This window comes from Rhineura floridana, chromosome 15 (genome assembly GCF_030035675.1).
Source record: "Rhineura floridana isolate rRhiFlo1 chromosome 15, rRhiFlo1.hap2, whole genome shotgun sequence".
Lineage (NCBI taxonomy): Eukaryota > Metazoa > Chordata > Lepidosauria > Squamata > Rhineuridae > Rhineura > Rhineura floridana.
The window spans coordinates 26,401,234-26,427,321 of NC_084494.1; the positions used below are offsets into that span (position 1 = coordinate 26,401,234).

The 26,088-nt window shown below is 43.4% G+C and overlaps 2 protein-coding genes across 4 annotated transcripts; both read right to left on the reverse strand.

The window, feature by feature from the left end:
- Nucleotides 1-1,759: 1,759 nt before the first annotated feature.
- Nucleotides 1,760-11,010, reverse strand: LOC133370570 (sulfotransferase 2B1-like). 2 transcript variants are annotated; one of them, XM_061597059.1, is made up of 7 exons: nucleotides 10,903-11,010; nucleotides 9,599-9,736; nucleotides 7,309-7,517; nucleotides 5,361-5,487; nucleotides 4,580-4,674; nucleotides 3,426-3,606; nucleotides 1,760-2,232 (listed from the first exon to the last, which is right to left on the reverse strand). In XM_061597059.1, exons 2-7 carry the CDS (start codon nucleotides 9,726-9,728, stop codon nucleotides 2,123-2,125), a joined length of 852 nt encoding a protein of 283 aa, XP_061453043.1. In that variant the 5' UTR covers nucleotides 9,729-9,736; nucleotides 10,903-11,010; the 3' UTR covers nucleotides 1,760-2,122. The 2 variants fall into 2 exon arrangements, with proteins under 2 accessions (XP_061453043.1, XP_061453044.1); XM_061597060.1 differs by lacking the exon at nucleotides 10,903-11,010 and adding an exon at nucleotides 10,347-10,486.
- Nucleotides 11,011-14,603: 3,593 nt separating this feature from the next.
- On the reverse strand, nucleotides 14,604-23,854 carry LOC133370583 (sulfotransferase 2B1-like). Of its 2 annotated transcripts, none has more exons than XM_061597107.1 (7): nucleotides 23,747-23,854; nucleotides 22,443-22,580; nucleotides 20,153-20,361; nucleotides 18,205-18,331; nucleotides 17,424-17,518; nucleotides 16,270-16,450; nucleotides 14,604-15,076 (listed from the first exon to the last, which is right to left on the reverse strand). In XM_061597107.1, the coding sequence occupies exons 2-7, from the start codon at nucleotides 22,570-22,572 to the stop codon at nucleotides 14,967-14,969; spliced, it is 852 nt and encodes a 283-aa protein (XP_061453091.1). In that variant the 5' UTR covers nucleotides 22,573-22,580; nucleotides 23,747-23,854; the 3' UTR covers nucleotides 14,604-14,966. The 2 variants fall into 2 exon arrangements, with proteins under 2 accessions (XP_061453091.1, XP_061453092.1); XM_061597108.1 differs by lacking the exon at nucleotides 23,747-23,854 and adding an exon at nucleotides 23,191-23,331.
- Nucleotides 23,855-26,088: the final 2,234 nt, after the last annotated feature.

The window sequence follows — 26,088 nt, forward strand, 5'->3', positions numbered from 1 at the left end:
GCTGCCATCTTGGCTAATGGCACGCATGCGTGCTGAGCGCGCGCATCCCTGCCATGAGCCAAGATGACAGCAGAGGCTTCAGCCCCTTAGGGAAACCTCGGCCGCCATCTTTGTTAAGGGCAGTGCTGTGTGTGCAACCTCAGAACAGCTGAGAAAGGTAGGTTAAGCAAGGGAATGGCGGGGCGTGTGATCCACACCAGCGATTCTGCCATGAATCATGGAGGGGAGTGCCGGGGCAGGTTTGTGCCCAAGGGCCCCATCATGTCCGGGGCCAGCCCTGCTCTCTGCTAATCACATGTTTTATAAGTGATATTCGGCGGCTGATTTAGGCATTCTAAGGCCATTTCTATACCATTGCAAGAGATATGCACCAAGGATTGACTCCAATGAAGTACCCTCAACTGCACAATACTGAGGAAATCAGCAGCAGCAGCCTGGAGCTGTCAGATTTTATCAGCCCAGAAAAAATGGCGCAGAGCAGCACAAAAATATAACAAGGGTGCGAAACTGACAAATGTCAATGAGGGAGACACTGAAACTGATGGCCTCATCTCTAAAGTAAGAAATGTGTTAGCAACACACTGGTCTTTAGCCCTCCAGCCTCTCAAAGCTAAACTAGAAGCAGTTACAAATAATATCGCTACAGTGGCTATTGTAGTGAATGAGGTTTTAGTATTAGGGCAAGCCATGCAGGCCAAACTAGAACTTCTCAAAATGGCAGTTACTGACGTAGAGCTTAAACAAGAACAGTCATACCACGATTGCAGGCAAAATTTCAGAGTTCAAGGGACCACGGAGTGGAAGGGGAGGAGACATGATCTTCTTTCTGATCGCCTGGCTTAAACAGCTGAATCTGCAAGTATCATTATGTGCTACCAATATAGAAAAGTCACATAGGGTCACGGGTCCAAGAGGCTGCTTGATTGATCTGCCAGATACACTTGTTTGCTTTGAGCGCCTTAGTAAGAAAGATGCCATTTTCAAGGCACTCAGAAACTTCAGAAAATTAAAAAGTGGTGAAACCCAAACAGAAGTATTCCAGGATATCTGTCCAGAGACCCTGAGGAGATGTCACTCATTCAAGCCCTATACAGCAACGCTCAGAGAAGCAGGATATTATAGCACAAGATGGAATTATAGCACAAATTTGGGGCATCTTCATGGCTCTATTTGCAGGGAGTTTCTTTGCTCGCTGCGCTGCCAGAGTAGCTGGTTAGGTCGAGCGGTGGCCATGAAGATGTCCATACTAAGGTTGATAAGACTTGGTTTCCATTTATGAGCTATGTACACAAAACATCTTCGATGACAGGTCCCCCACCCTCCCATACAAGTCTGTGGAGAGGGCATATCTTCCAGTACAGTCATTGTTATCACAAACTTGTGTATGTAACCAGAATGTGTGTTGTCTATTCATAAGATAGTGTCAACATTACTTGTGTCTGTTTGCATGTTGTTTTGAAAACTCTCAATTTTTTTTTGTTAAGGAGAAACATTAAGGGATGGGGGAGGCACAGCGGTTTGACAATCAATCCCTCTTCCCAGGGAACTCTTGGAATGGAACCTCTGTAAGGTGAAAAGCGGTCTGCTAATAACTCTCTGCGCACTCTGGATGTTTTGGGGGAAGCCACAACGGATTAAAGTGCTATAATACTGCTTTAAATATATGATGCAGAAAGGGCCTTCTTCTCTGTGAGCTAACAGCACATTCAGAAGCAGTGAGAGTAGAAGCTCTGCAAGAATAATGAAAAAAAGAAGGCCGTTTTACAAAGAAACGTAGTGTTTAATGCTAGTCTTACTCAGAGTAAACCAACTGAAGTTAACAGACTAACTTAGGTTCCTTAATTTAAAAAGTAGTTGAATACGTGCCCATGTTTATTTTGAGACAAGCAAGGGTAACCCTGGAGCTACGCTAGAATTCCAAATATCATGTACCCATGCAGCACTGGGCATATTTTTAACATCCACTGCCCTCTGCTGTACAGGTTGTGCCATTACTTCCCATATCTGAGGAACGAAAAATTCCCCAGTAAAAATGCCTGGTGATTAATTAGAAGGAACATGAACTATATGAGACATAAGAGTGCGAGGATGAAGAACATCAGGTGGAACAATCTGGTTTTTGTCAGTCCCATGGAAAGGGAATCTTCGCACCCTGCATTTTCTCCTGATAAACCCGGTCAAAGCGTTCACTCTGTGCCACGGTCAGGTGGTTCTTCCAATCCCCAGAGATTCCTGAAACAACGCAAGAGTAATCATAACCACAAAGAAGTTCAACTGAAATTATGTCTATGGAAATTAAGACCTCTCTTCCTCAGCGTCATCCCTCCCATTGAGCAGAGTAAGGCCAAGTCAGGGGGCTGCTGTTGGGGGGCAAGAGCAGTCCCCAAACTGTTTTTGCTGCACCCCTCCCCAGCCACCCCTATCTGTACCACAGCAGCAGTCATTCTTTCAGGTTGATGGCCTAGAACCTGTTGGCTGTCTCATCCAGCCGCCTTTCCTAATGCATTGCAGCTATTCCTAGATTTCCCTGGGAAGAGGGATTGATTGTTAAACTGCTCTGGGAATTGTAGTAAGGTGAACAGGAGTCTGTGAACAATTCTCAGCACCCTTAACAATTTACAGTTCCCAGCAGTGGTGGCCGGTGTCTCCATGTCAGTGGGGAATGGAGTCCGCTCCAGGTTTTAGTCTGAACTTTCAAGGAACTCTCCCTGGTGCTGAAATATATTCCCACAATAGGTGTGGCACCTTGGACAGCTCCTTGAAAGTTCAGACTAAGACTCGGCATGGAGTCCACTCTCCCACTGACATGGAGCCACCAATTATGACTGGTTCCCAGGATTCTTTGGGGGAAGCCATGACTGTTTCAAATGGTATGATACTGCTTTCAATGCATAGTGCAGATGAGGTGCTAAATTCAGCTCTCCATGTTTCTGCAGCAATCTGTGATTTTTTAAAAATCCTCCTAACAATTCGATAACATTTTAATACAATTTCCTCCCACTATACACATTTTTGTGAGTGGTTTTGACTAATATTGCAAGAAAGTGTCCCTAATATAACGTGTTTGATATCTTATTTTCACAAGCATATACATTGTTGTGAATTTCCCCCCCAATATATGTATTTTTATACACTTTTCTTGGAGAACTTCATCGCAAAATTCAGAGAAGTCTACATTTTGAAGGATAATGGTGTTTCCGTTCACATATTAGTTCATGAAGTGCACATTAGGATGTTTCTCATTAAAATGCAACCAGAACTGCATTTCTTCTTTGTCCCTATGTTCCACCCACATAAGCTCTGGCCCCACCCACCATTGACTGTGCCGCTCATTTATTTTTCCCATGGGTCAATGGCCCTCCATAGAAAAAAAAGGCTCTCCACACATGACCTTTACTTATTCACTCTCCCACCTAAATTATTACCTTTCCTCATGAGCTTTCCTTTCTTATGGTCAAAATGGCTCTCTGGGACTAAGGAAAAGTTGGACATCTTGTTGTCCTTCATCTTCTGGAAGGAGGCATTGTCCACCACAGAGTCGATTTGTTGGCTGTTGAGCTCTTTGCCAAGGAAGCAACAGATCCTCTCCACACTCCCTCGCAGGTCCTGCAGGAGGCAAAAGCAAATGACAGTGCAGCCTCACACATACCGTTCTGTGTGCAGATCTGCCCTTTGAGACAGAAGCACACGGTTCGCTGCCAGTGTACAGGGTGCATTTGGCAAGATTGCTGCAAAGCTGTCTCTAAGCCAGCACAGCGCCCAGGGAACATCCAGGACAGCAAGAGACTTGGAACTAGGTGCAGAATAGCAAATTACAAACATGGAGGGACTTAAATGTACTTGATCAATATATTAAATATATAAATAAAAAATGACAGGGAACATCCAGGACAGCAGGAGACTTGGAACTAGGTGCAGAATAGCAAATTACAAACATGGAGAGACTTAAATGTACTCGATCAATATATTAAATATATAAATAAAAAAGGACAGGGAACATCCAGGACAGCAGGAGACTTGGAACTAGGTGCAGAATAACAAATTACAAACATGGAGAGACTTAAATGTACTTGATCAATATATTAAAAATATAAATAAAAAATGACAGGGAACATCCAGGATAGCAGGAGACTTGGAACTAGGTGCAGAATAGAAAATTACAAACATGGAGAGACTTAAATGTACTTGATCAATATATTAAATATATAAATAAAAAATGACAGGGAACATCCAGGACAGCAGGAGACTTGGAACTAGGTGCAGAATAGCAAATTACAAACATGGAGAGACTTAAATGTACTTGATCAATATATTAAATATATAAATAAAAAATGACAGGAAACACCCAGTATTATGTGCATCCAAGGAAAGATACTCTGAAACCATATGGGGCCCTTAACCATTTTGTTTTTCATTTTTAATCTTCACTTGGGGGGATAGCAAGGAACTCTAACATCAGCTCAGAGGGACCTGGGCAATTTCAGCAGAAATTTGTTTTTGTTTTTTTAAAAAACAAGGGGCAACCTTATAAGTGGGCATAACTGTGGTTGTTTGAACATAATCCAGGTTGGATTTATACCTCCTGTAGTTCTTCATAGGTGTTGAAGAAGACATTGGGTCTGTCCTTCATCTCCACCCAGCCTTTCACGTAGTCAAACCAGGAACCATAAGGCACTGGAAGAACACAGTGGAATGCCATGGAAGACACAGAGAGCACATCAGTGTCATCTAGTGACTGATCTATATAATGACATTACCCACACAGGGGAGATTGGGGGTGTTGGAAGAAATAGCAATTCTATACTTTCTCTCTGGCACAAGTGAGGATGTCTAAATATCACCCATTACACTGGAGATGAGGCTTCACCATATTCCCTCCCCACATCATCTGGCCTTTCACACCAGGATAAAGTGGAACTCTCGCAAGAAACTTCAGTTCAGATACAACAAGGTCCAGTGCCACCTAGTGACTGATCTATGTAATTACACTATCCACACAGGGAAATGTGGAGGTTTGTAGGCAACAGCAGCTCTACACATTCTCTCTTTAGAACTTTTTTCACTGCCACCAGTAAGGATGTCTAATATATTGCCCTCAACACTGCAGCTGAGGCCTCAGCATAGCCCCTCCCCACATATTCCAAATAGTAGCACTCACCTGTTCAGGACATTTAATATTTTTCTACAAAAATAAATGAGTGTAGCTAATGTGAGACCTTTCCCCATTTTCCCCCTTCGTCCTGTATCCCACTAGGAATTATACTTCTTGGCAAGGACTGTAGGGAAGCTATGAAAAGAGTATTGATGTGCATAGACAGAGGCTGGGGCCAGAACACAGGAGAGTGGCTGATTTGCCGTACGGTTCCCACTCAGGAACTCCTCCATGAACTCTTCCATAGTCCCAGGGTCCTTGAGTCCTTTAAAGGCCTTGGAGAAGTGGTAGAATGAGACCAGCACATCTTTAGGGCTTCTCAGGGTGTAGATGACCTGGAAGACACGCAGAGACCACATGTAGGGAGAGCAACAGGACCAGCCCTAACATTAGGCAGAATAAGGCAGTCATGAAATGGCGTCAGATGGTTTATTATTTAATTTATTGCATTTTTCTATTGCCAGAGAGTGCAAGAGGCGCTTGTGGGATTTTGTGCCCTGATGCCAAAATAGCTTCCTTCACCTGGGGAGGCTGCATTTGCTCAAGCAGCAAAATGTCTTGGGTTGGCCCTAATTTAAGGGTCGAGGATCTTTCCTTGCCCTCCATTTCCATGTCAGGCTGGATGTTAGCCTTTATGTATCTCTCAGCAAGATACCCACATTTTGTTGCATAATAGGTTTTTATCTCACCTCAGATTAGACAGACACTACAACCTTATAAGGCTTCAACTGGATCCATTTACTTAGCAGCAGCTCTTTAGGACCACAGGGATTCCTATAGCCTTCAGTCCAAATAACTCACTCAACAATCACAGTTCTTACTTCACCCACTGGCTAAAAACCCTGAACGGTGCGTGCAGCTTGGCTTACCTCACAGAAATCACACAGGAGGTGCCTACACATTTTGTTTTATAATTTTCCTTCTAGTACGGATTCTTTTCTTTTTGTGAAAAAAATGAAAGCTCAATGTTTGCGCCCACTTGCAAGCATGGACCCCGGTGCAATGGCAGCATTATATATCTAGCCATAACCGTGTGTTATAAGGTGGATGCAGTCTTGAAGTATCTCTTGGAAGTACCTTTGCTGCCTGATTCAAATCATCTGTGAATATATGGCCCTCATATTAGCTTTTTTAAAAACCTGATATAGTTACCGGCTAGCTATGCAATTACTGCAACATGTACTTTAATCCCAGAGAAACTCTGAACTGAAAGACAGGAAAACACTCTAAGTTCAAAGTTTGTTTGTAATTTGCCTTCCCTGAATATATATTCTCATATCATGACTGTCCATTTAAGTGTTGTCCTCAAATAACTGATTCCGTATCCCCTGCTGGCCCCACCTTCATCTTAGCTCGAGAGAGCTGGAGGTGAGGGTGAAGGGGAAGAGCCTGGATCCTTTGTGTGGCATATGTGGTCGCCTGGATCTCCAGGAGAGGTATCTGACCGACTGGGCTTCAAATATGCTTGGGTTTCCTGCAGGGTCCCAAGCCTCATCCTCAGATAATGCACACGAGTGGACTACAAGGTTTATTCTAACATGCAGCTAGACACATTGTATGCAGTGCAGTGTCCCAAGAAATTGTGCAGTGCAAAATAAGTTTTTGTGCAGCTGATTTAACAGGGAGCCAGATAGTTTCTAAAAAAGAAATAGATGAGAAAAGATAAAAATAAATAGAAAATGAAGATAAGTACTGGTTCCTTGCAAATCTTCATCATCTTATTCTACTAGTCAGTGCTATTTTGGTAACAAAATGAGGTGCCAGCACCCCTGCCTTGATAAAAGTATTGGGGGTGCCAGCACAAAATGGCTGGCATAGGTAGCAAAAAAAGAGGTGCAGGTATCCGTACTGGTGAAGACTGTCACAAAAAACCCTCCTAATAGTAGATTATAGCACAAATTGGGGGCGGGCAGTGTGCTGGCTGCTTGTACAGTAGGGAAAAAAGCTTAGAATAAACTTTGGTGGACTATGACTAACTCGTCTTCACCTAAAATCAAAGCAACTCTTAAAGAGGCTCCCTATAGTCCTCTCCATGCTTTAGTACACAATGTGGCAGCTTCCTGTAGATGACCTGTGTCCAGTATTCCTCCATATCTGTGTTGCGGAAAGAAATGTAGCCAAATGCAGGCTTGATCTGTGAATGGATCATTTCTTACCTTGGCCTTGGAGTGGAGGAAGGACTTGGGGAAAATGTGGGATGGCAGGTGACTAGCCAGGAGCCTGGGTGATGGATATTTCAAGGCTGCTTTCAGGCCCTCATCCGTCTCAATCCAGGGTGACCGTTCCCACACTGGTAAACTCTGAACCCACGAGGGGTTCCCATCATGCCAGATTAAGCCCAAGATCTCCTGCATCCAATGGGTACCTAAGAGGAAGTCTACCAGTCACAGTCTTCTTCTCCACCCCTCTTTGCTCTGCAATGCACACATTTCGCTTATCTTGTTCCATCTGCCCTTCCACTGCCCACTAGAAAGTGTCTGTCCCTTGCAAAATCAATCAGAGAACCATAAAAATGGGAATGGATTTCTTTTCATAGCTAGCTACTCAACACTCTGCTACAAGGGCAGGATTCCAAAATCATTTCAACATGGCAAAGTCAAAATAAGTATATTCCTTTGATGGATGGGAGCAAGGGTGGATATTAGCAAGGTGACTAAACTATACCAGATAGAGGCTCTTATTTGTCTATACATCTTAAGCATTCAGAGATGGTTATAGCATTCCTGTTGACATGAACAAAGCTCTCCATGGCATTCACGCACGCCCTCTTATCAGCTTATCTTGGGTTGTTCTCAGATCATCCTGTGTCCACTAGGGATGGCAGAGAAACTTGATTTACTTTACATTTAAAGGTGGGCTGACCTAATATGCACATTGAGAAAAACTGTGAGCCATCCTTTGAAACTCGGTCTTCTTTGAATTTTGTGATGCAGTTTTCCATCTCATTAATGTATACAAAAATATCTATGTACCATAAAAAGTAAAAATATTAGAGGAAATTGTGTGTATGCAGCAAAATTGTATACAGATATATACATATTTCTATATCTGAGAAGAAATGTACATTCAAATGCTAATGAATTTATGAGGATTTTTTTTAAAAAAAAAACTGCAAACTCGCTTGGAAATGTGGAGAAGTGAAGTTAAGATAGGAAAAATAAGGCTCTCAGAGTAACTGAAACTTAACAGATTCACTCATGGCTAATGTCCACTACAGGTGGTTGGATCTGTCAGTTTCAGTTTTCTCAGTTTCCTGTTTTTCCAATCTTAAGTTCAGTTCATTGCGTTTGCACATGAGTTTATATATATATTTCATTGCAAAATGTAGGTTTGAGAGTTCGGCTAAAGTCCATGAGGAATTCAGACAGCTTTGTAATTGGGGGGGGGGAGAAAATGGGAGATGAAGTTCTGAGAGGGAGCAATTGATTAAAGTTGTCTGTAGAAGCAAAAGCTCAGGGCATGGAATACTGGTCAGCATAAAATAAACCATGGTCAATTATCAAAATACTGGCCTATCTGGGATGGACTATTGGGTTGTTTCTGATATATTTTCAAAGGATTTAGGACTAGTTGGACGCTTTTTCTTAGTCATCTTTCTCTTAATCAACAGTACATATCCCTGATCATTTCATATAGATCAGTTATGCCTTGAGTGTTAAGGTATCCTCAGTTGGCAGACTTGTTGTGGTAAGCTATTACAACAGGGCCCCGCTTTTCGGCACTTCTTATACTGCACCAGCAGGGCAATCAGCTGTAGCGCGCGATCAGCTGTAGCACAGGGAGCTTCAGGGGGCCAAACGTTGCCAAACAGCTGGAACTCCATGCACTACAGTTAATTTTCTCCTCCTCTGGCACGATCAGCGAGTTAGGTTCCAGACCCCCGTGCTACAGCTGATCCGCTATTCGGCGGTTTTCGCTTTTTGGCAGTTTTCGCTTTTCGGCGGGGATCTGGAACCTAACCTGCCATATGAGTGGGGCCCTACTGTACGTATTTCGTTTTTACTGTTTAATGTACCTAGTTTTGTTGGTTTGTGACAATCATAAACCATTCATTCCTCGTGACCTAATAGAGCATCCATATTCAGAGGCAATTCAAAAGACTAGATCCCCAAACTGCTGATATGGGCTGCCTTCTAGAGGTGGAGTGTGGGACTATACAGACAGCCTACACTCATTATAAGTTATGTAAGCTTAGAATGTGACACTCTGAACATACACAAAGTATTTTTCCTTGATTCGAGTTTCCAAACTACTTTTGTCATAATATGTCAAAAATGTAGCAGCTGTAAAGCATAAAAAAGGGTAGAAGAGACATTAGCTATCTTGTTGTTTAATGTTCTTTGTGTGCTACATATTTACAGTGAGTGATCAATATCACTATCTAAAGAGGGGGCTCTTTAAGACCATTAAGTCCAGAGTTTAAAATTACCTAAATGCGCCACTCACCTGACTTGGGGTAAACAACATTCACTATATCGTCATCCAACAGCTGGAATTCATTTTCCACATAGCTGAGTGTTTCCAGTGAGTAGTCAACTACAGGGAAAGAAATCCCCTTGTACATAAAATAAGTCATTGATGACACTGAAAAACAGTAAATACACAGGATATATGCACATGAAAAAGAGAGAGTGCAGACCAGTCAAAGACATTTTGCTGCCTCCTTCACTCCCACTCTCTGGAGCAATGTGGGGATTTTATGTTATTACATGTGTATCTCACCTTTCTTTGTTGTGGAACCCAAGGCAGTGTGCACATCGCTCCCAGGTAGACCCAACCCTGCTTAGCTCCAGTAAGGTGGTGGTCTCATGAGACTTCAAATCATGCGCTAGGACCACAACTATGAAATACTGTTGTATGCCTAGTAGCTCCGCTATCAATCAGAACAGGAGTGGGCAATCTTTTTCATGCGAAGGGCCACATTCCCTTCTGCTCACATGCCACCGATGACCAGGGCCAGAGGCAGAGTTGGGAAAAGCAATGCATATACATTTTGCCTTTGTACAGTAGATTTTACTTACTTATTTAGTACATCTATAAACTGCTTAGTATTTTTAAAAGCTCTAAGCAGCATTCAACATCCAATCAGTAAAGAACATCATTAAAACAAAGTAAAACAGAGAACCAGTAAACCAATATAACTCAGATAAGAACAGGAATTCAGGGGATTCATAAAGACAAAAGCAGGTCTGACCTTATGGGTGAAAAAGAGGAGTCTCTTTCCCAAGGCATCTGCAGTAACTGAGGCTTGTTGCTGCTTCACAAATGGCAGAGGGATGGGCATTCCACAGTACAGGGAGAACAGCAGAAAATGACTGTTTTCTGCAGGGTGCGGTGCCAGGAGTAAAATTTTCCCAAGGTGATCTTACAGGTCCCAAGTTGTTCAGGGTTTTATACATTAACATGAAGACCTTGAACATGGACCGGCAGCTCATTGGAAGCCTATGCAGTTCCCTCAGCACAGTTGTAACAGGTGCTTGTTCAGATGTTCCTCTTAACAACCTGGCCACAGTATTCAGCACCAGCTGCAGCTTCCAGACCAATCCCAAGAGAAGCCCCACATAGAGCACATTACAGTAGTCCAGTCATGAAGTTACCAACACATGAATCACAGTGGCCAAGTTATCCCTGACCAGAAAAGAGCGTAGCTGGTCTACCAATCTAAGCTGACAGTAGATACTTCTCACCACAGGCATTATCTGAGCCTCCAGTGACAAAGATGGATCTAACAGCATCCCCAAATTACGTACCTGCTCCTTCAGAGGGAGTTCAACCACTTCCAGAAGCGGTGAACTGTCCAGCACCTGGACCTAGGAATCACTCAGTCACATGGTCTCTGCCTAACCAGCACTCAGTCTCAGTGTACTGGCCCTCATCCAGGCACATTTACACAAACATACACTCCCTTCTCTATCCAGGCAAACAAGAGGCATTATCAGAGTTCAGGGACACGTTCCAGGCAGGCAAAAGTGCTCAGGGTGCACAGCAGAGCCAGTGAAGTGTGGGTCCAGGGGAGAGCAACTGTGGCAGAAGAGAGTGTGTAGCCCATGGAGAGTCCAGAGAAAGAGAAGCCTGGAGGCATTGCTGGCTACAGCTGGTGGCCAGGTGGGGCACTGGCCAAGCACCCACAGTGCCTTTGGGACACTCCCACCGACTCTGAGCTATCTTTTTTTTTAAAAAGTAACCTCCTCATTCCCTTTCCCAAGGGTAAGAAAAGGACTGAAACCTGCCACCCAGTCTTTAGTTTCCTGTTTTTCTACCAATGAGCTGTGCTTGGTGAGTTTGGACACCAGCCAATAGTGGAATTCCCCTTGGTCCTAAAGAGCTGCTGTTTCCAGATTTCTTTCCTGCCTTGTGTCTTGCACCTTCTTTTCTCCAGAGCAGGCAGGATGCATCTTGGGACAGGGACTCTGTAGAAGTTATTATGCTCAGATATGAACCCGCCCCCAGCAAATGTAAAGATTTACGCTAAAGCCCAGGCACTCGTTAAAAATTCACTGTATACACATCTGCTCAGAAGTAATTCTTTAAGCTTAATGGGGCTTACTTCCAGGTAAATCAGATTGGGTATACGATGCAGTGAACAGGCTAGATGAAGAATGGCTAAAGCCTTGAAGCTGAATGTTTCGTTGTCTTTTTATTTCTTCTTTTATTTCATATATTGCATTTTAAAGAAGCAATAACAACACAATTCAAAATCATACAGGACCTAGTGCAATGCATTACGGTTGCTACAACAGGCAGAGAAATCATGAAGTGGTCCGCCAAGAGGCCCTCAGCAATGTTCGAGTGACCACTCAGCACAATCCTCCTTTAGTTATTGTGAGTAGGGATGGGTGGGAATTTTGATTCAGTTTGCATTTCAAGAAGTATTTATCAAATTCACAATGTCTGGCACAATATGAGAACCAAAACACAACCATCCTTCAAATGCATTTATTAGAATTTTGGGATGCAGTTTGCCAACTAAACAACATTTACACAAATGCATATATTAGGGGAAAGTGTGCATAAAAAGGAATACATGAGTGAAAATAACATGCAAAAGGCATGAAATGATGAGAAATGGCTGGCAAAATGTGTACCTTTGTAAAAACTGCCTACAAAAATGTGTTCATCGGGAGAAAATTGCACTAAAGTGGAGAATTTTCATAAGGATACTTTATTTTAAAAATTCACAGACTGCTGCAGAAATGCAGAAATTTAACATTGGGAAAATGAGAAACTGAGAGAACCGAAACAGACAGATCTTTCCATCCCTAATTGTGAGTCTAACGCGTAAAAGTGGGCTTGGCAAGAACTGCAGCTTTCAATGCTGCTTTCCAAAATCTATGAGCTATTGAATGAGTTTTTGTCACTCATCATTAAATTCACTTTTTAAAAGATTGTTTTACTTTTTTTTAATACAAGGAGAAACCTGAGCTGGGCAGGGCGAGCCTTGGAGGCAAATGGAGCCATAACTGTCTCTCTCCACCAGGACCGGTTCCAAAGGGCAGCCAGGTGGGGCACTGGCCAAGGGCCCCTCTGCTCCCCTTCCGTGATTCACAGCAGGATCGCTGCCGCGGATCGCACAGTGAGAGCTTTGGGGCTCCACCGTTCCCCTGTTTAATCTACCTCGCTCTGCGGTTGCGCATGCAGTGCTGCCCTTAACAAAGATGGTGGCTGAGGTTTCCCTAAGGGGCTGAAGCCTTTGCTGCCATCTTGGCTAATGGCACGCATGCGTGCTGAGCGCGCGCATCCCTGCCATGAGCCAAGATGACAGCAGAGGCTTCAGCCCCTTAGGGAAACCTCGGCCGCCATCTTTGTTAAGGGCAGTGCTGTGTGTGCAACCTCAGAACAGCTGAGAAAGGTAGGTTAAGCAAGGGAATGGCGGGGCGTGTGATCCACACCAGCGATTCTGCCATGAATCATGGAGGGGAGTGCCGGGGCAGGTTTGTGCCCAAGGGCCCCATCATGTCCGGGGCCAGCCCTGCTCTCTGCTAATCACATGTTTTATAAGTGATATTCGGCGGCTGATTTAGGCATTCTAAGGCCATTTCTATACCATTGCAAGAGATATGCACCAAGGATTGACTCCAATGAAGTACCCTCAACTGCACAATACTGAGGAAATCAGCAGCAGCAGCCTGGAGCTGTCAGATTTTATCAGCCCAGAAAAAATGGCGCAGAGCAGCACAAAAATATAACAAGGGTGCGAAACTGACAAATGTCAATGAGGGAGACACTGAAACTGATGGCCTCATCTCTAAAGTAAGAAATGTGTTAGCAACACACTGGTCTTTAGCCCTCCAGCCTCTCAAAGCTAAACTAGAAGCAGTTACAAATAATATCGCTACAGTGGCTATTGTAGTGAATGAGGTTTTAGTATTAGGGCAAGCCATGCAGGCCAAACTAGAACTTCTCAAAATGGCAGTTACTGACGTAGAGCTTAAACAAGAACAGTCATACCACGATTGCAGGCAAAATTTCAGAGTTCAAGGGACCACGGAGTGGAAGGGGAGGAGACATGATCTTCTTTCTGATCGCCTGGCTTAAACAGCTGAATCTGCAAGTATCATTATGTGCTACCAATATAGAAAAGTCACATAGGGTCACGGGTCCAAGAGGCTGCTTGATTGATCTGCCAGATACACTTGTTTGCTTTGAGCGCCTTAGTAAGAAAGATGCCATTTTCAAGGCACTCAGAAACTTCAGAAAATTAAAAAGTGGTGAAACCCAAACAGAAGTATTCCAGGATATCTGTCCAGAGACCCTGAGGAGATGTCACTCATTCAAGCCCTATACAGCAACGCTCAGAGAAGCAGGATATTATAGCACAAGATGGAATTATAGCACAAATTTGGGGCATCTTCATGGCTCTATTTGCAGGGAGTTTCTTTGCTCGCTGCGCTGCCAGAGTAGCTGGTTAGGTCGAGCGGTGGCCATGAAGATGTCCATACTAAGGTTGATAAGACTTGGTTTCCATTTATGAGCTATGTACACAAAACATCTTCGATGACAGGTCCCCCACCCTCCCATACAAGTCTGTGGAGAGGGCATATCTTCCAGTACAGTCATTGTTATCACAAACTTGTGTATGTAACCAGAATGTGTGTTGTCTATTCATAAGATAGTGTCAACATTACTTGTGTCTGTTTGCATGTTGTTTTGAAAACTCTCAATTTTTTTTTGTTAAGGAGAAACATTAAGGGATGGGGGAGGCACAGCGGTTTGACAATCAATCCCTCTTCCCAGGGAACTCTTGGAATGGAACCTCTGTAAGGTGAAAAGCGGTCTGCTAATAACTCTCTGCGCACTCTGGATGTTTTGGGGGAAGCCACAACGGATTAAAGTGCTATAATACTGCTTTAAATATATGATGCAGAAAGGGCCTTCTTCTCTGTGAGCTAACAGCACATTCAGAAGCAGTGAGAGTAGAAGCTCTGCAAGAATAATGAAAAAAAGAAGGCCGTTTTACAAAGAAACGTAGTGTTTAATGCTAGTCTTACTCAGAGTAAACCAACTGAAGTTAACAGACTAACTTAGGTTCCTTAATTTAAAAAGTAGTTGAATACGTGCCCATGTTTATTTTGAGACAAGCAAGGGTAACCCTGGAGCTACGCTAGAATTCCAAATATCATGTACCCATGCAGCACTGGGCATATTTTTAACATCCACTGCCCTCTGCTGTACAGGTTGTGCCATTACTTCCCATATCTGAGGAACGAAAAATTCCCCAGTAAAAATGCCTGGTGATTAATTAGAAGGAACATGAACTATATGAGACATAAGAGTGCGAGGATGAAGAACATCAGGTGGAACAATCTGGTTTTTGTCAGTCCCATGGAAAGGGAATCTTCGCACCCTGCATTTTCTCCTGATAAACCCGGTCAAAGCGTTCACTCTGTGCCACGGTCAGGTGGTTCTTCCAATCCCCAGAGATTCCTGAAACAACGCAAGAGTAATCATAACCACAAAGAAGTTCAACTGAAATTATGTCTATGGAAATTAAGACCTCTCTTCCTCAGCGTCATCCCTCCCATTGAGCAGAGTAAGGCCAAGTCAGGGGGCTGCTGTTGGGGGGCAAGAGCAGTCCCCAAACTGTTTTTGCTGCACCCCTCCCCAGCCACCCCTATCTGTACCACAGCAGCAGTCATTCTTTCAGGTTGATGGCCTAGAACCTGTTGGCTGTCTCATCCAGCCGCCTTTCCTAATGCATTGCAGCTATTCCTAGATTTCCCTGGGAAGAGGGATTGATTGTTAAACTGCTCTGGGAATTGTAGTAAGGTGAACAGGAGTCTGTGAACAATTCTCAGCACCCTTAACAATTTACAGTTCCCAGCAGTGGTGGCCGGTGTCTCCATGTCAGTGGGGAATGGAGTCCGCTCCAGGTTTTAGTCTGAACTTTCAAGGAACTCTCCCTGGTGCTGAAATATATTCCCACAATAGGTGTGGCACCTTGGACAGCTCCTTGAAAGTTCAGACTAAGACTCGGCATGGAGTCCACTCTCCCACTGACATGGAGCCACCAATTATGACTGGTTCCCAGGATTCTTTGGGGGAAGCCATGACTGTTTCAAATGGTATGATACTGCTTTCAATGCATAGTGCAGATGAGGTGCTAAATTCAGCTCTCCATGTTTCTGCAGCAATCTGTGATTTTTTAAAAATCCTCCTAACAATTCGATAACATTTTAATACAATTTCCTCCCACTATACACATTTTTGTGAGTGGTTTTGACTAATATTGCAAGAAAGTGTCCCTAATATAACGTGTTTGATATCTTATTTTCACAAGCATATACATTGTTGTGAATTTCCCCCCCAATATATGTATTTTTATACACTTTTCTTGGAGAACTTCATCGCAAAATTCAGAGAAGTCTACATTTTGAAGGATAATGGTGTTTCCGTTCACATATTAGTTCATGAAGTGCACATTAGGATGTTTCTCATTAAAATGCAACCAGAACTGCATTTCTTCTTTGTCCCTATGTTCCACCCACATAAGCTCTGCCCCCACCCACCATTGACTGTGCCGCTCATTTATTTTTCCCATGGGTCAATGGCCCTCCATAGAAAAAAAAGGCTCTCCACACATGACCTTTACTTATTCACTCTCCCACCTAAATTATTACCTTTCCTCATGAGCTTTCCTTTCTTATGGTCAAAATGGCTCTCTGGGACTAAGGAAAAGTTGGACATCTTGTTGTCCTTCATCTTCTGGAAGGAGGCATTGTCCACCACAGAGTCGATTTGTTGGCTGTTGAGCTCTTTGCCAAGGAAGCAACAGATCCTCTCCACACTCCCTCGCAGGTCCTGCAGGAGGCAAAAGCAAATGACAGTGCAGCCTCACACATACCGTTCTGTGTGCAGATCTGCCCTTTGAGACAGAAGCACACGGTTCGCTGCCAGTGTACAGGGTGCATTTGGCAAGATTGCTGCAAAGCTGTCTCTAAGCCAGCACAGCGCCCAGGGAACATCCAGGACAGCAAGAGACTTGGAACTAGGTGCAGAATAGCAAATTACAAACATGGAGGGACTTAAATGTACTTGATCAATATATTAAATATATAAATAAAAAATGACAGGGAACATCCAGGACAGCAGGAGACTTGGAACTAGGTGCAGAATAGCAAATTACAAACATGGAGAGACTTAAATGTACTCGATCAATATATTAAATATATAAATAAAAAAGGACAGGGAACATCCAGGACAGCAGGAGACTTGGAACTAGGTGCAGAATAACAAATTACAAACATGGAGAGACTTAAATGTACTTGATCAATATATTAAAAATATAAATAAAAAATGACAGGGAACATCCAGGATAGCAGGAGACTTGGAACTAGGTGCAGAATAGAAAATTACAAACATGGAGAGACTTAAATGTACTTGATCAATATATTAAATATATAAATAAAAAATGACAGGGAACATCCAGGACAGCAGGAGACTTGGAACTAGGTGCAGAATAGCAAATTACAAACATGGAGAGACTTAAATGTACTTGATCAATATATTAAATATATAAATAAAAAATGACAGGAAACACCCAGTATTATGTGCATCCAAGGAAAGATACTCTGAAACCATATGGGGCCCTTAACCATTTTGTTTTTCATTTTTAATCTTCACTTGGGGGGATAGCAAGGAACTCTAACATCAGCTCAGAGGGACCTGGGCAATTTCAGCAGAAATTTGTTTTTGTTTTTTTAAAAAACAAGGGGCAACCTTATAAGTGGGCATAACTGTGGTTGTTTGAACACAATCCAGGTTGGATTTATACCTCCTGTAGTTCTTCATAGGTGTTGAAGAAGACATTGGGTCTGTCCTTCATCTCCACCCAGCCTTTCACGTAGTCAAACCAGGAACCATAAGGCACTGGAAGAACACAGTGGAATGCCATGGAAGACACAGAGAGCACATCAGTGTCATCTAGTGACTGATCTATATAATGACATTACCCACACAGGGGAGATTGGGGGTGTTGGAAGAAATAGCAATTCTATACTTTCTCTCTGGCACAAGTGAGGATGTCTAAATATCACCCATTACACTGGAGATGAGGCTTCACCATATTCCCTCCCCACATCATCTGGCCTTTCACACCAGGATAAAGTGGAACTCTCGCAAGAAACTTCAGTTCAGATACAACAAGGTCCAGTGCCACCTAGTGACTGATCTATGTAATTACACTATCCACACAGGGAAATGTGGAGGTTTGTAGGCAACAGCAGCTCTACACATTCTCTCTTTAGAACTTTTTTCACTGCCACCAGTAAGGATGTCTAATATATTGCCCTCAACACTGCAGCTGAGGCCTCAGCATAGCCCCTCCCCACATATTCCAAATAGTAGCACTCACCTGTTCAGGACATTTAATATTTTTCTACAAAAATAAATGAGTGTAGCTAATGTGAGACCTTTCCCCATTTTCCCCCTTCGTCCTGTATCCCACTAGGAATTATACTTCTTGGCAAGGACTGTAGGGAAGCTATGAAAAGAGTATTGATGTGCATAGACAGAGGCTGGGGCCAGAACACAGGAGAGTGGCTGATTTGCCGTACGGTTCCCACTCAGGAACTCCTCCATGAACTCTTCCATAGTCCCAGGGTCCTTGAGTCCTTTAAAGGCCTTGGAGAAGTGGTAGAATGAGACCAGCACATCTTTAGGGCTTCTCAGGGTGTAGATGACCTGGAAGACACGCAGAGACCACATGTAGGGAGAGCAACAGGACCAGCCCTAACATTAGGCAGAATAAGGCAGTCATGAAATGGCGTCAGATGGTTTATTATTTAATTTATTGCATTTTTCTATTGCCAGAGAGTGCAAGAGGCGCTTGTGGGATTTTGTGCCCTGATGCCAAAATAGCTTCCTTCACCTGGGGAGGCTGCATTTGCTCAAGCAGCAAAATGTCTTGGGTTGGCCCTAATTTAAGGGTCGAGGATCTTTCCTTGCCCTCCATTTCCATGTCAGGCTGGATGTTAGCCTTTATGTATCTCTCAGCAAGATACCCACATTTTGTTGCATAATAGGTTTTTATCTCACCTCAGATTAGACAGACACTACAACCTTATAAGGCTTCAACTGGATCCATTTACTTAGCAGCAGCTCTTTAGGACCACAGGGATTCCTATAGCCTTCAGTCCAAATAACTCACTCAACAATCACAGTTCTTACTTCACCCACTGGCTAAAAACCCTGAACGGTGCGTGCAGCTTGGCTTACCTCACAGAAATCACACAGGAGGTGCCTACACATTTTGTTTTATAATTTTCCTTCTAGTACGGATTCTTTTCTTTTTGTGAAAAAAATGAAAGCTCAATGTTTGCGCCCACTTGCAAGCATGGACCCCGGTGCAATGGCAGCATTATATATCTAGCCATAACCGTGTGTTATAAGGTGGATGCAGTCTTGAAGTATCTCTTGGAAGTACCTTTGCTGCCTGATTCAAATCATCTGTGAATATATGGCCCTCATATTAGCTTTTTTAAAAACCTGATATAGTTACCGGCTAGCTATGCAATTACTGCAACATGTACTTTTATCCCAGAGAAACTCTGAACTGAAAGACAGGAAAACACTCTAAGTTCAAAGTTTGTTTGTAATTTGCCTTCCCTGAATATATATTCTCATATCATGACTGTCCATTTAAGTGTTGTCCTCAAATAACTGATTCCGTATCCCCTGCTGGCCCCACCTTCATCTTAGCTCGAGAGAGCTGGAGGTGAGGGTGAAGGGGAAGAGCCTGGATCCTTTGTGTGGCATATGTGGTCGCCTGGATCTCCAGGAGAGGTATCTGACCGACTGGGCTTCAAATATGCTTGGGTTTCCTGCAGGGTCCCAAGCCTCATCCTCAGATAATGCACACGAGTGGACTACAAGGTTTATTCTAACATGCAGCTAGACACATTGTATGCAGTGCAGTGTCCCAAGAAATTGTGCAGTGCAAAATAAGTTTTTGTGCAGCTGATTTAACAGGGAGCCAGATAGTTTCTAAAAAAGAAATAGATGAGAAAAGATAAAAATAAATAGAAAATGAAGATAAGTACTGGTTCCTTGCAAATCTTCATCATCTTATTCTACTAGTCAGTGCTATTTTGGTAACAAAATGAGGTGCCAGCACCCCTGCCTTGATAAAAGTATTGGGGGTGCCAGCACAAAATGGCTGGCATAGGTAGCAAAAAAAGAGGTGCAGGTATCCGTACTGGTGAAGACTGTCACAAAAAACCCTCCTAATAGTAGATTATAGCACAAATTGGGGGCGGGCAGTGTGCTGGCTGCTTGTACAGTAGGGAAAAAAGCTTAGAATAAACTTTGGTGGACTATGACTAACTCGTCTTCACCTAAAATCAAAGCAACTCTTAAAGAGGCTCCCTATAGTCCTCTCCATGCTTTAGTACACAATGTGGCAGCTTCCTGTAGATGACCTGTGTCCAGTATTCCTCCATATCTGTGTTGCGGAAAGAAATGTAGCCAAATGCAGGCTTGATCTGTGAATGGATCATTTCTTACCTTGGCCTTGGAGTGGAGGAAGGACTTGGGGAAAATGTGGGATGGCAGGTGACTAGCCAGGAGCCTGGGTGATGGATATTTCAAGGCTGCTTTCAGGCCCTCATCCGTCTCAATCCAGGGTGACCGTTCCCACACTGGTAAACTCTGAACCCACGAGGGGTTCCCATCATGCCAGATTAAGCCCAAGATCTCCTGCATCCAATGGGTACCTAAGAGGAAGTCTACCAGTCACAGTCTTCTTCTCCACCCCTCTTTGCTCTGCAATGCACACATTTCGCTTATCTTGTTCCATCTGCCCTTCCACTGCCCACTAGAAAGTGTCTGTCCCTTGCAAAATCAATCAGAGAACCATAAAAATGGGAATGGATTTCTTTTCATAGCTAGCTACTCAACACTCTGCTACAAGGGCAGGATTCCAAAATCATTTCAACATGGCAAAGTCAAAATAAGTATATTCCTTTGATGGATGGGAGCAAGGGTGGATATTAGCAAGGTGACTAAACTATACCAGATAGAGGCTCTTATTTGTCTATACATCTTAAGCATTCAGAGATGGTTATAGCATTCCTGTTGACATGAACAAAGCTCTCCATGGCATTCACGCACGCCCTCTTATCAGCTTATCTTGGGTTGTTCTCAGATCATCCTGTGTCCACTAGGGATGGCAGAGAAACTTGATTTACTTTACATTTAAAGGTGGGCTGACCTAATATGCACATTGAGAAAAACTGTGAGCCATCCTTTGAAACTCGGTCTTCTTTGAATTTTGTGATGCAGTTTTCCATCTCATTAATGTATACAAAAATATCTATGTACCATAAAAAGTAAAAATATTAGAGGAAATTGTGTGTATGCAGCAAAATTGTATACAGATATATACATATTTCTATATCTGAGAAGAAATGTACATTCAAATGCTAATGAATTTATGAGGATTTTTTTTAAAAAAAAAACTGCAAACTCGCTTGGAAATGTGGAGAAGTGAAGTTAAGATAGGAAAAATAAGGCTCTCAGAGTAACTGAAACTTAACAGATTCACTCATGGCTAATGTCCACTACAGGTGGTTGGATCTGTCAGTTTCAGTTTTCTCAGTTTCCTGTTTTTCCAATCTTAAGTTCAGTTCATTGCGTTTGCACATGAGTTTATATATATATTTCATTGCAAAATGTAGGTTTGAGAGTTCGGCTAAAGTCCATGAGGAATTCAGACAGCTTTGTAATTGGGGGGGGGGAGAAAATGGGAGATGAAGTTCTGAGAGGGAGCAATTGATTAAAGTTGTCTGTAGAAGCAAAAGCTCAGGGCATGGAATACTGGTCAGCATAAAATAAACCATGGTCAATTATCAAAATACTGGCCTATCTGGGATGGACTATTGGGTTGTTTCTGATATATTTTCAAAGGATTTAGGACTAGTTGGACGCTTTTTCTTAGTCATCTTTCTCTTAATCAACAGTACATATCCCTGATCATTTCATATAGATCAGTTATGCCTTGAGTGTTAAGGTATCCTCAGTTGGCAGACTTGTTGTGGTAAGCTATTACAACAGGGCCCCGCTTTTCGGCACTTCTTATACTGCACCAGCAGGGCAATCAGCTGTAGCGCGCGATCAGCTGTAGCACAGGGAGCTTCAGGGGGCCAAACGTTGCCAAACAGCTGGAACTCCATGCACTACAGTTAATTTTCTCCTCCTCTGGCACGATCAGCGAGTTAGGTTCCAGACCCCCGTGCTACAGCTGGTCCGCTATTCGGCGGTTTTCGCTTTTTGGCAGTTTTCGCTTTTCGGCGGGGATCTGGAACCTAACCTGCCATATGAGTGGGGCCCTACTGTACGTATTTCGTTTTTACTGTTTAATGTACCTAGTTTTGTTGGTTTGTGACAATCATAAACCATTCATTCCTCGTGACCTAATAGAGCATCCATATTCAGAGGCAATTCAAAAGACTAGATCCCCAAACTGCTGATATGGGCTGCCTTCTAGAGGTGGAGTGTGGGACTATACAGACAGCCTACACTCATTATAAGTTATGTAAGCTTAGAATGTGACACTCTGAACATACACAAAGTATTTTTCCTTGATTAGAGTTTCCAAACTACTTTTGTCATAATATGTCAAAAATGTAGCAGCTGTAAAGCATAAAAAAGGGTAGAAGAGACATTAGCTATCTTGTTGTTTAATGTTCTTTGTGTGCTACATATTTACAGTGAGTGATCAATATCACTATCTAAAGAGGGGGCTCTTTAAGACCATTAAGTCCAGAGTTTAAAATTACCTAAATGCGCCACTCACCTGACTTGGGGTAAACAACATTCACTATATCGTCATCCAACAGCTGGAATTCATTTTCCACATAGCTGAGTGTTTCCAGTGAGTAGTCAACTACAGGGAAAGAAATCCCCTTGTACATAAAATAAGTCATTGATGACACTGAAAAACAGTAAATACACAGGATATATGCACATGAAAAAGAGAGAGTGCAGACCAGTCAAAGACATTTTGCTGCCTCCTTCACTCCCACTCTCTGGAGCAATGTGGGGATTTTATGTTATTACATGTGTATCTCACCTTTCTTTGTTGTGGAACCCAAGGCAGTGTGCACATCGCTCCCAGGTAGACCCAACCCTGCTTAGCTCCAGTAAGGTGGTGGTCTCATGAGACTTCAAATCATGCGCTAGGACCACAACTATGAAATACTGTTGTATGCCTAGTAGCTCCGCTATCAATCAGAACAGGAGTGGGCAATCTTTTTCATGCGAAGGGCCACATTCCCTTCTGCTCACATGCCACCGATGACCAGGGCCAGAGGCAGAGTTGGGAAAAGCAATGCATATACATTTTGCCTTTGTACAGTAGATTTTACTTACTTATTTAGTACATCTGTAAACTGCTTAGTATTTTTAAAAGCTCTAAGCAGCATTCAACATCCAATCAGTAAAGAACATCATTAAAACAAAGTAAAACAGAGAACCAGTAAACCAATATAACTCAGATAAGAACAGGAATTCAGGGGATTCATAAAGACAAAAGCAGGTCTGACCTTATGGGTGAAAAAGAGGAGTCTCTTTCCCAAGGCATCTGCAGTAACTGAGGCTTGTTGCTGCTTCACAAATGGCAGAGGGATGGGCATTCCACAGTACAGGGAGAACAGCAGAAAATGACTGTTTTCTGCAGGGTGCGGTGCCAGGAGTAAAATTTTCCCAAGGTGATCTTACAGGTCCCAAGTTGTTCAGGGTTTTATACATTAACATGAAGACCTTGAACATGGACCGGCAGCTCATTGGAAGCCTATGCAGTTCCCTCAGCACAGTTGTAACAGGTGCTTGTTCAGATGTTCCTCTTAACAACCTGGCCACAGTATTCAGCACCAGCTGCAGCTTCCAGACCAATCCCAAGAGAAGCCCCACATAGAGCACATTACAGTAGTCCAGTCATGAAGTTACCAACACATGAATCACAGTGGCCAAGTTATCCCTGACCAGAAAAGAGCGTAGCTGGTCTACCAATCTAAGCTGACAGTAGATACTTCTCACCACAGGCATTATCTGAGCCTCCAGTGACAAAGATGGATCTAACAGCATCCCCAAATTACGTACCTGCTCCTTCAGAGGGAGTTCAACCACTTCCAGAAGCGGTGAACTGTCCAGCACCTGGACCTAGGAATCACTCAGTCACATGGTCTCTGCCTAACCAGCACTCAGTCTCAGTGTACTGGCCCTCATCCAGGCACATTTACACAAACATACACTCCCTTCTCTATCCAGGCAAACAAGAGGCATTATCAGAGTTCAGGGACACGTTCCAGGCAGGCAAAAGTGCTCAGGGTGCACAGCAGAGCCAGTGAAGTGTGGGTCCAGGGGAGAGCAACTGTGGCAGAAGAGAGTGTGTAGCCCATGGAGAGTCCAGAGAAAGAGAAGCCTGGAGGCATTGCTGGCTACAGCTGGTGGCCAGGTGGGGCACTGGCCAAGCACCCACAGTGCCTTTGGGACACTCCCACCGACTCTGAGCTATCTTTTTTTTTAAAAAGTAACCTCCTCATTCCCTTTCCCAAGGGTAAGAAAAGGACTGAAACCTGCCACCCAGTCTTTAGTTTCCTGTTTTTCTACCAATGAGCTGTGCTTGGTGAGTTTGGACACCAGCCAATAGTGGAATTCCCCTTGGTCCTAAAGAGCTGCTGTTTCCAGATTTCTTTCCTGCCTTGTGTCTTGCACCTTCTTTTCTCCAGAGCAGGCAGGATGCATCTTGGGACAGGGACTCTGTAGAAGTTATTATGCTCAGATATGAACCCGCCCCCAGCAAATGTAAAGATTTACGCTAAAGCCCAGGCACTCGTTAAAAATTCACTGTATACACATCTGCTCAGAAGTAATTCTTTAAGCTTAATGGGGCTTACTTCCAGGTAAATCAGATTGGGTATACGATGCAGTGAACAGGCTAGATGAAGAATGGCTGAAGCCTTGAAGCTGAATGTTTCGTTGTCTTTTTATTTCTTCTTTTATTTCATATATTGCATTTTAAAGAAGCAATAACAACACAATTCAAAATCATACAGGACCTAGTGCAATGCATTACGGTTGCTACAACAGGCAGCAAAATCATGAAGTGTTCCACCAAGAGGCCCTCAGCAATGTTCAAGTGACCACTCAGCACAATCCTCCTTTAGTTATTGTGAGTAGGGATGGGTGGGAATTTTGATTCAGTTTGCATTTCAAGAAGTATTTATCAAATTCACAATGTCTGGAACCATATGAGAACCAAAACACAACCATCCTTCAAATGCATTTATTAGAATTTTGGGATGCAGTTCGCCAACTAAACTACATTTACACAAATGCATATATTAGGGGAAAGTGTGCATAAAAAGGAATACATGAGTGAAAATAACATGCAAAAGGCATGAAATGATGAGAAAAGGGTGGCAAAATGTGTACCTTTGTAAAAACTGCCTACAAAAATGTGTTCATCGGGAGAAAATTGCACTAAAGTGGAGAATTTTCATAAGGATTCTTTATTTTAAAAATTCACAGACTGCTGCAGAAATGCAGAAATTTAACATTGGGAAAATGAGAAACTGAGAGAACCGAAACAGACAGATCTTTCCATCCCTAATTGTGAGTCTAACGCGTAAAAGTGGGCTTGGCAAGAACTGCAGCTTTCAATGCTGCTTTCCAAAATCTATGAGCTATTGAATGAGTTTTTGTCACTCATCATTAAATTCACTTTTTAAAAGATTGTTTTACTTTTTTTTAATACAAGGAGAAACCTGAGCTGGGCAGGGCGAGCCTTGGAGGCAAATGGAGCCATAACTGTCTCTCTCCACCAGGACCGGTTCCAAAGGGCAGCCAGGTGGGGCACTGGCCAAGGGCCCCTCTGCTCCCCTTCCGTGATTCACAGCAGGATCGCTGCCGCGGATCGCACAGTGAGAGCTTTGGGGCTCCGCCGTTCCCCTGCTTAACCTACCTTGCTCTGTGGTTGTGCATGCAGTGCTGCCCTTAACAAGGATGGCGGCTGAGGTTTCCCTAAGGGGCTGAAGCCTTTGCCGCCATCTTGGCTAATGGCACTCATGCATGCTGAGCGCGCGCATCCCTGCCATGAGCCAAGATGACAGCAGAGGCTTCAGCCCCTTAGGGAAACCTCGGCCACCATCTTTGTTAAGGGCAGTGCTGTGTGTGCAACCTCAGAACAGCTGAGAAAGGTAGGTTAAGCAAGAGAATGGCGGGGCGTGTGATCCACACCAGTGATCCTGCCATGAATCACGGAAGGGGAGCGCCGGGGCAGGCTTGTGCCCAAGGGCCCCATCATGTCCGGGGCCAGCCCTGCTCTCTGCTAATCACATGGTTTATAAGTGATATTCGGCGGCTGATTTAGGCATTCTAAGGCCATTTCTACACCATTGCAAGAGATATGCACCAAGGATCGAGAGGGACTCCCATGAAGT

Bases quoted from the DNA above. Each gene is read 5' to 3' on its own strand.
- LOC133370583 (XM_061597107.1), bottom strand. From the start codon at position 22,572: ATGACTTATTTTATGTACAAGGGGATTTCTTTCCCTGTAGTTGACTAC. The intron at 17,519-18,204 runs GTACGGCAAATC...GTGTTCTTCCAG, and splicing joins GGAGTTCCTGAGTGGGAACC to TGCCTTATGGTTCCTGGTTT. The intron at 16,451-17,423 runs GTATAAATCCAA...TGCCTCCTGCAG, and splicing joins CCTATGAAGAACTACAGGAG to GACCTGCGAGGGAGTGTGGA.
- LOC133370570 (XM_061597059.1), bottom strand. From the start codon at position 9,728: ATGACTTATTTTATGTACAAGGGGATTTCTTTCCCTGTAGTTGACTAC. The intron at 5,488-7,308 runs GTAAGAAATGAT...CGTGTCTTCCAG, and splicing joins TCCTCCACTCCAAGGCCAAG to GTCATCTACACCCTGAGAAG. The intron at 2,233-3,425 runs GTAATAATTTAG...GCGTTGTTTCAG, and splicing joins AGGAAAGCTCATGAGGAAAG to GAATCTCTGGGGATTGGAAG.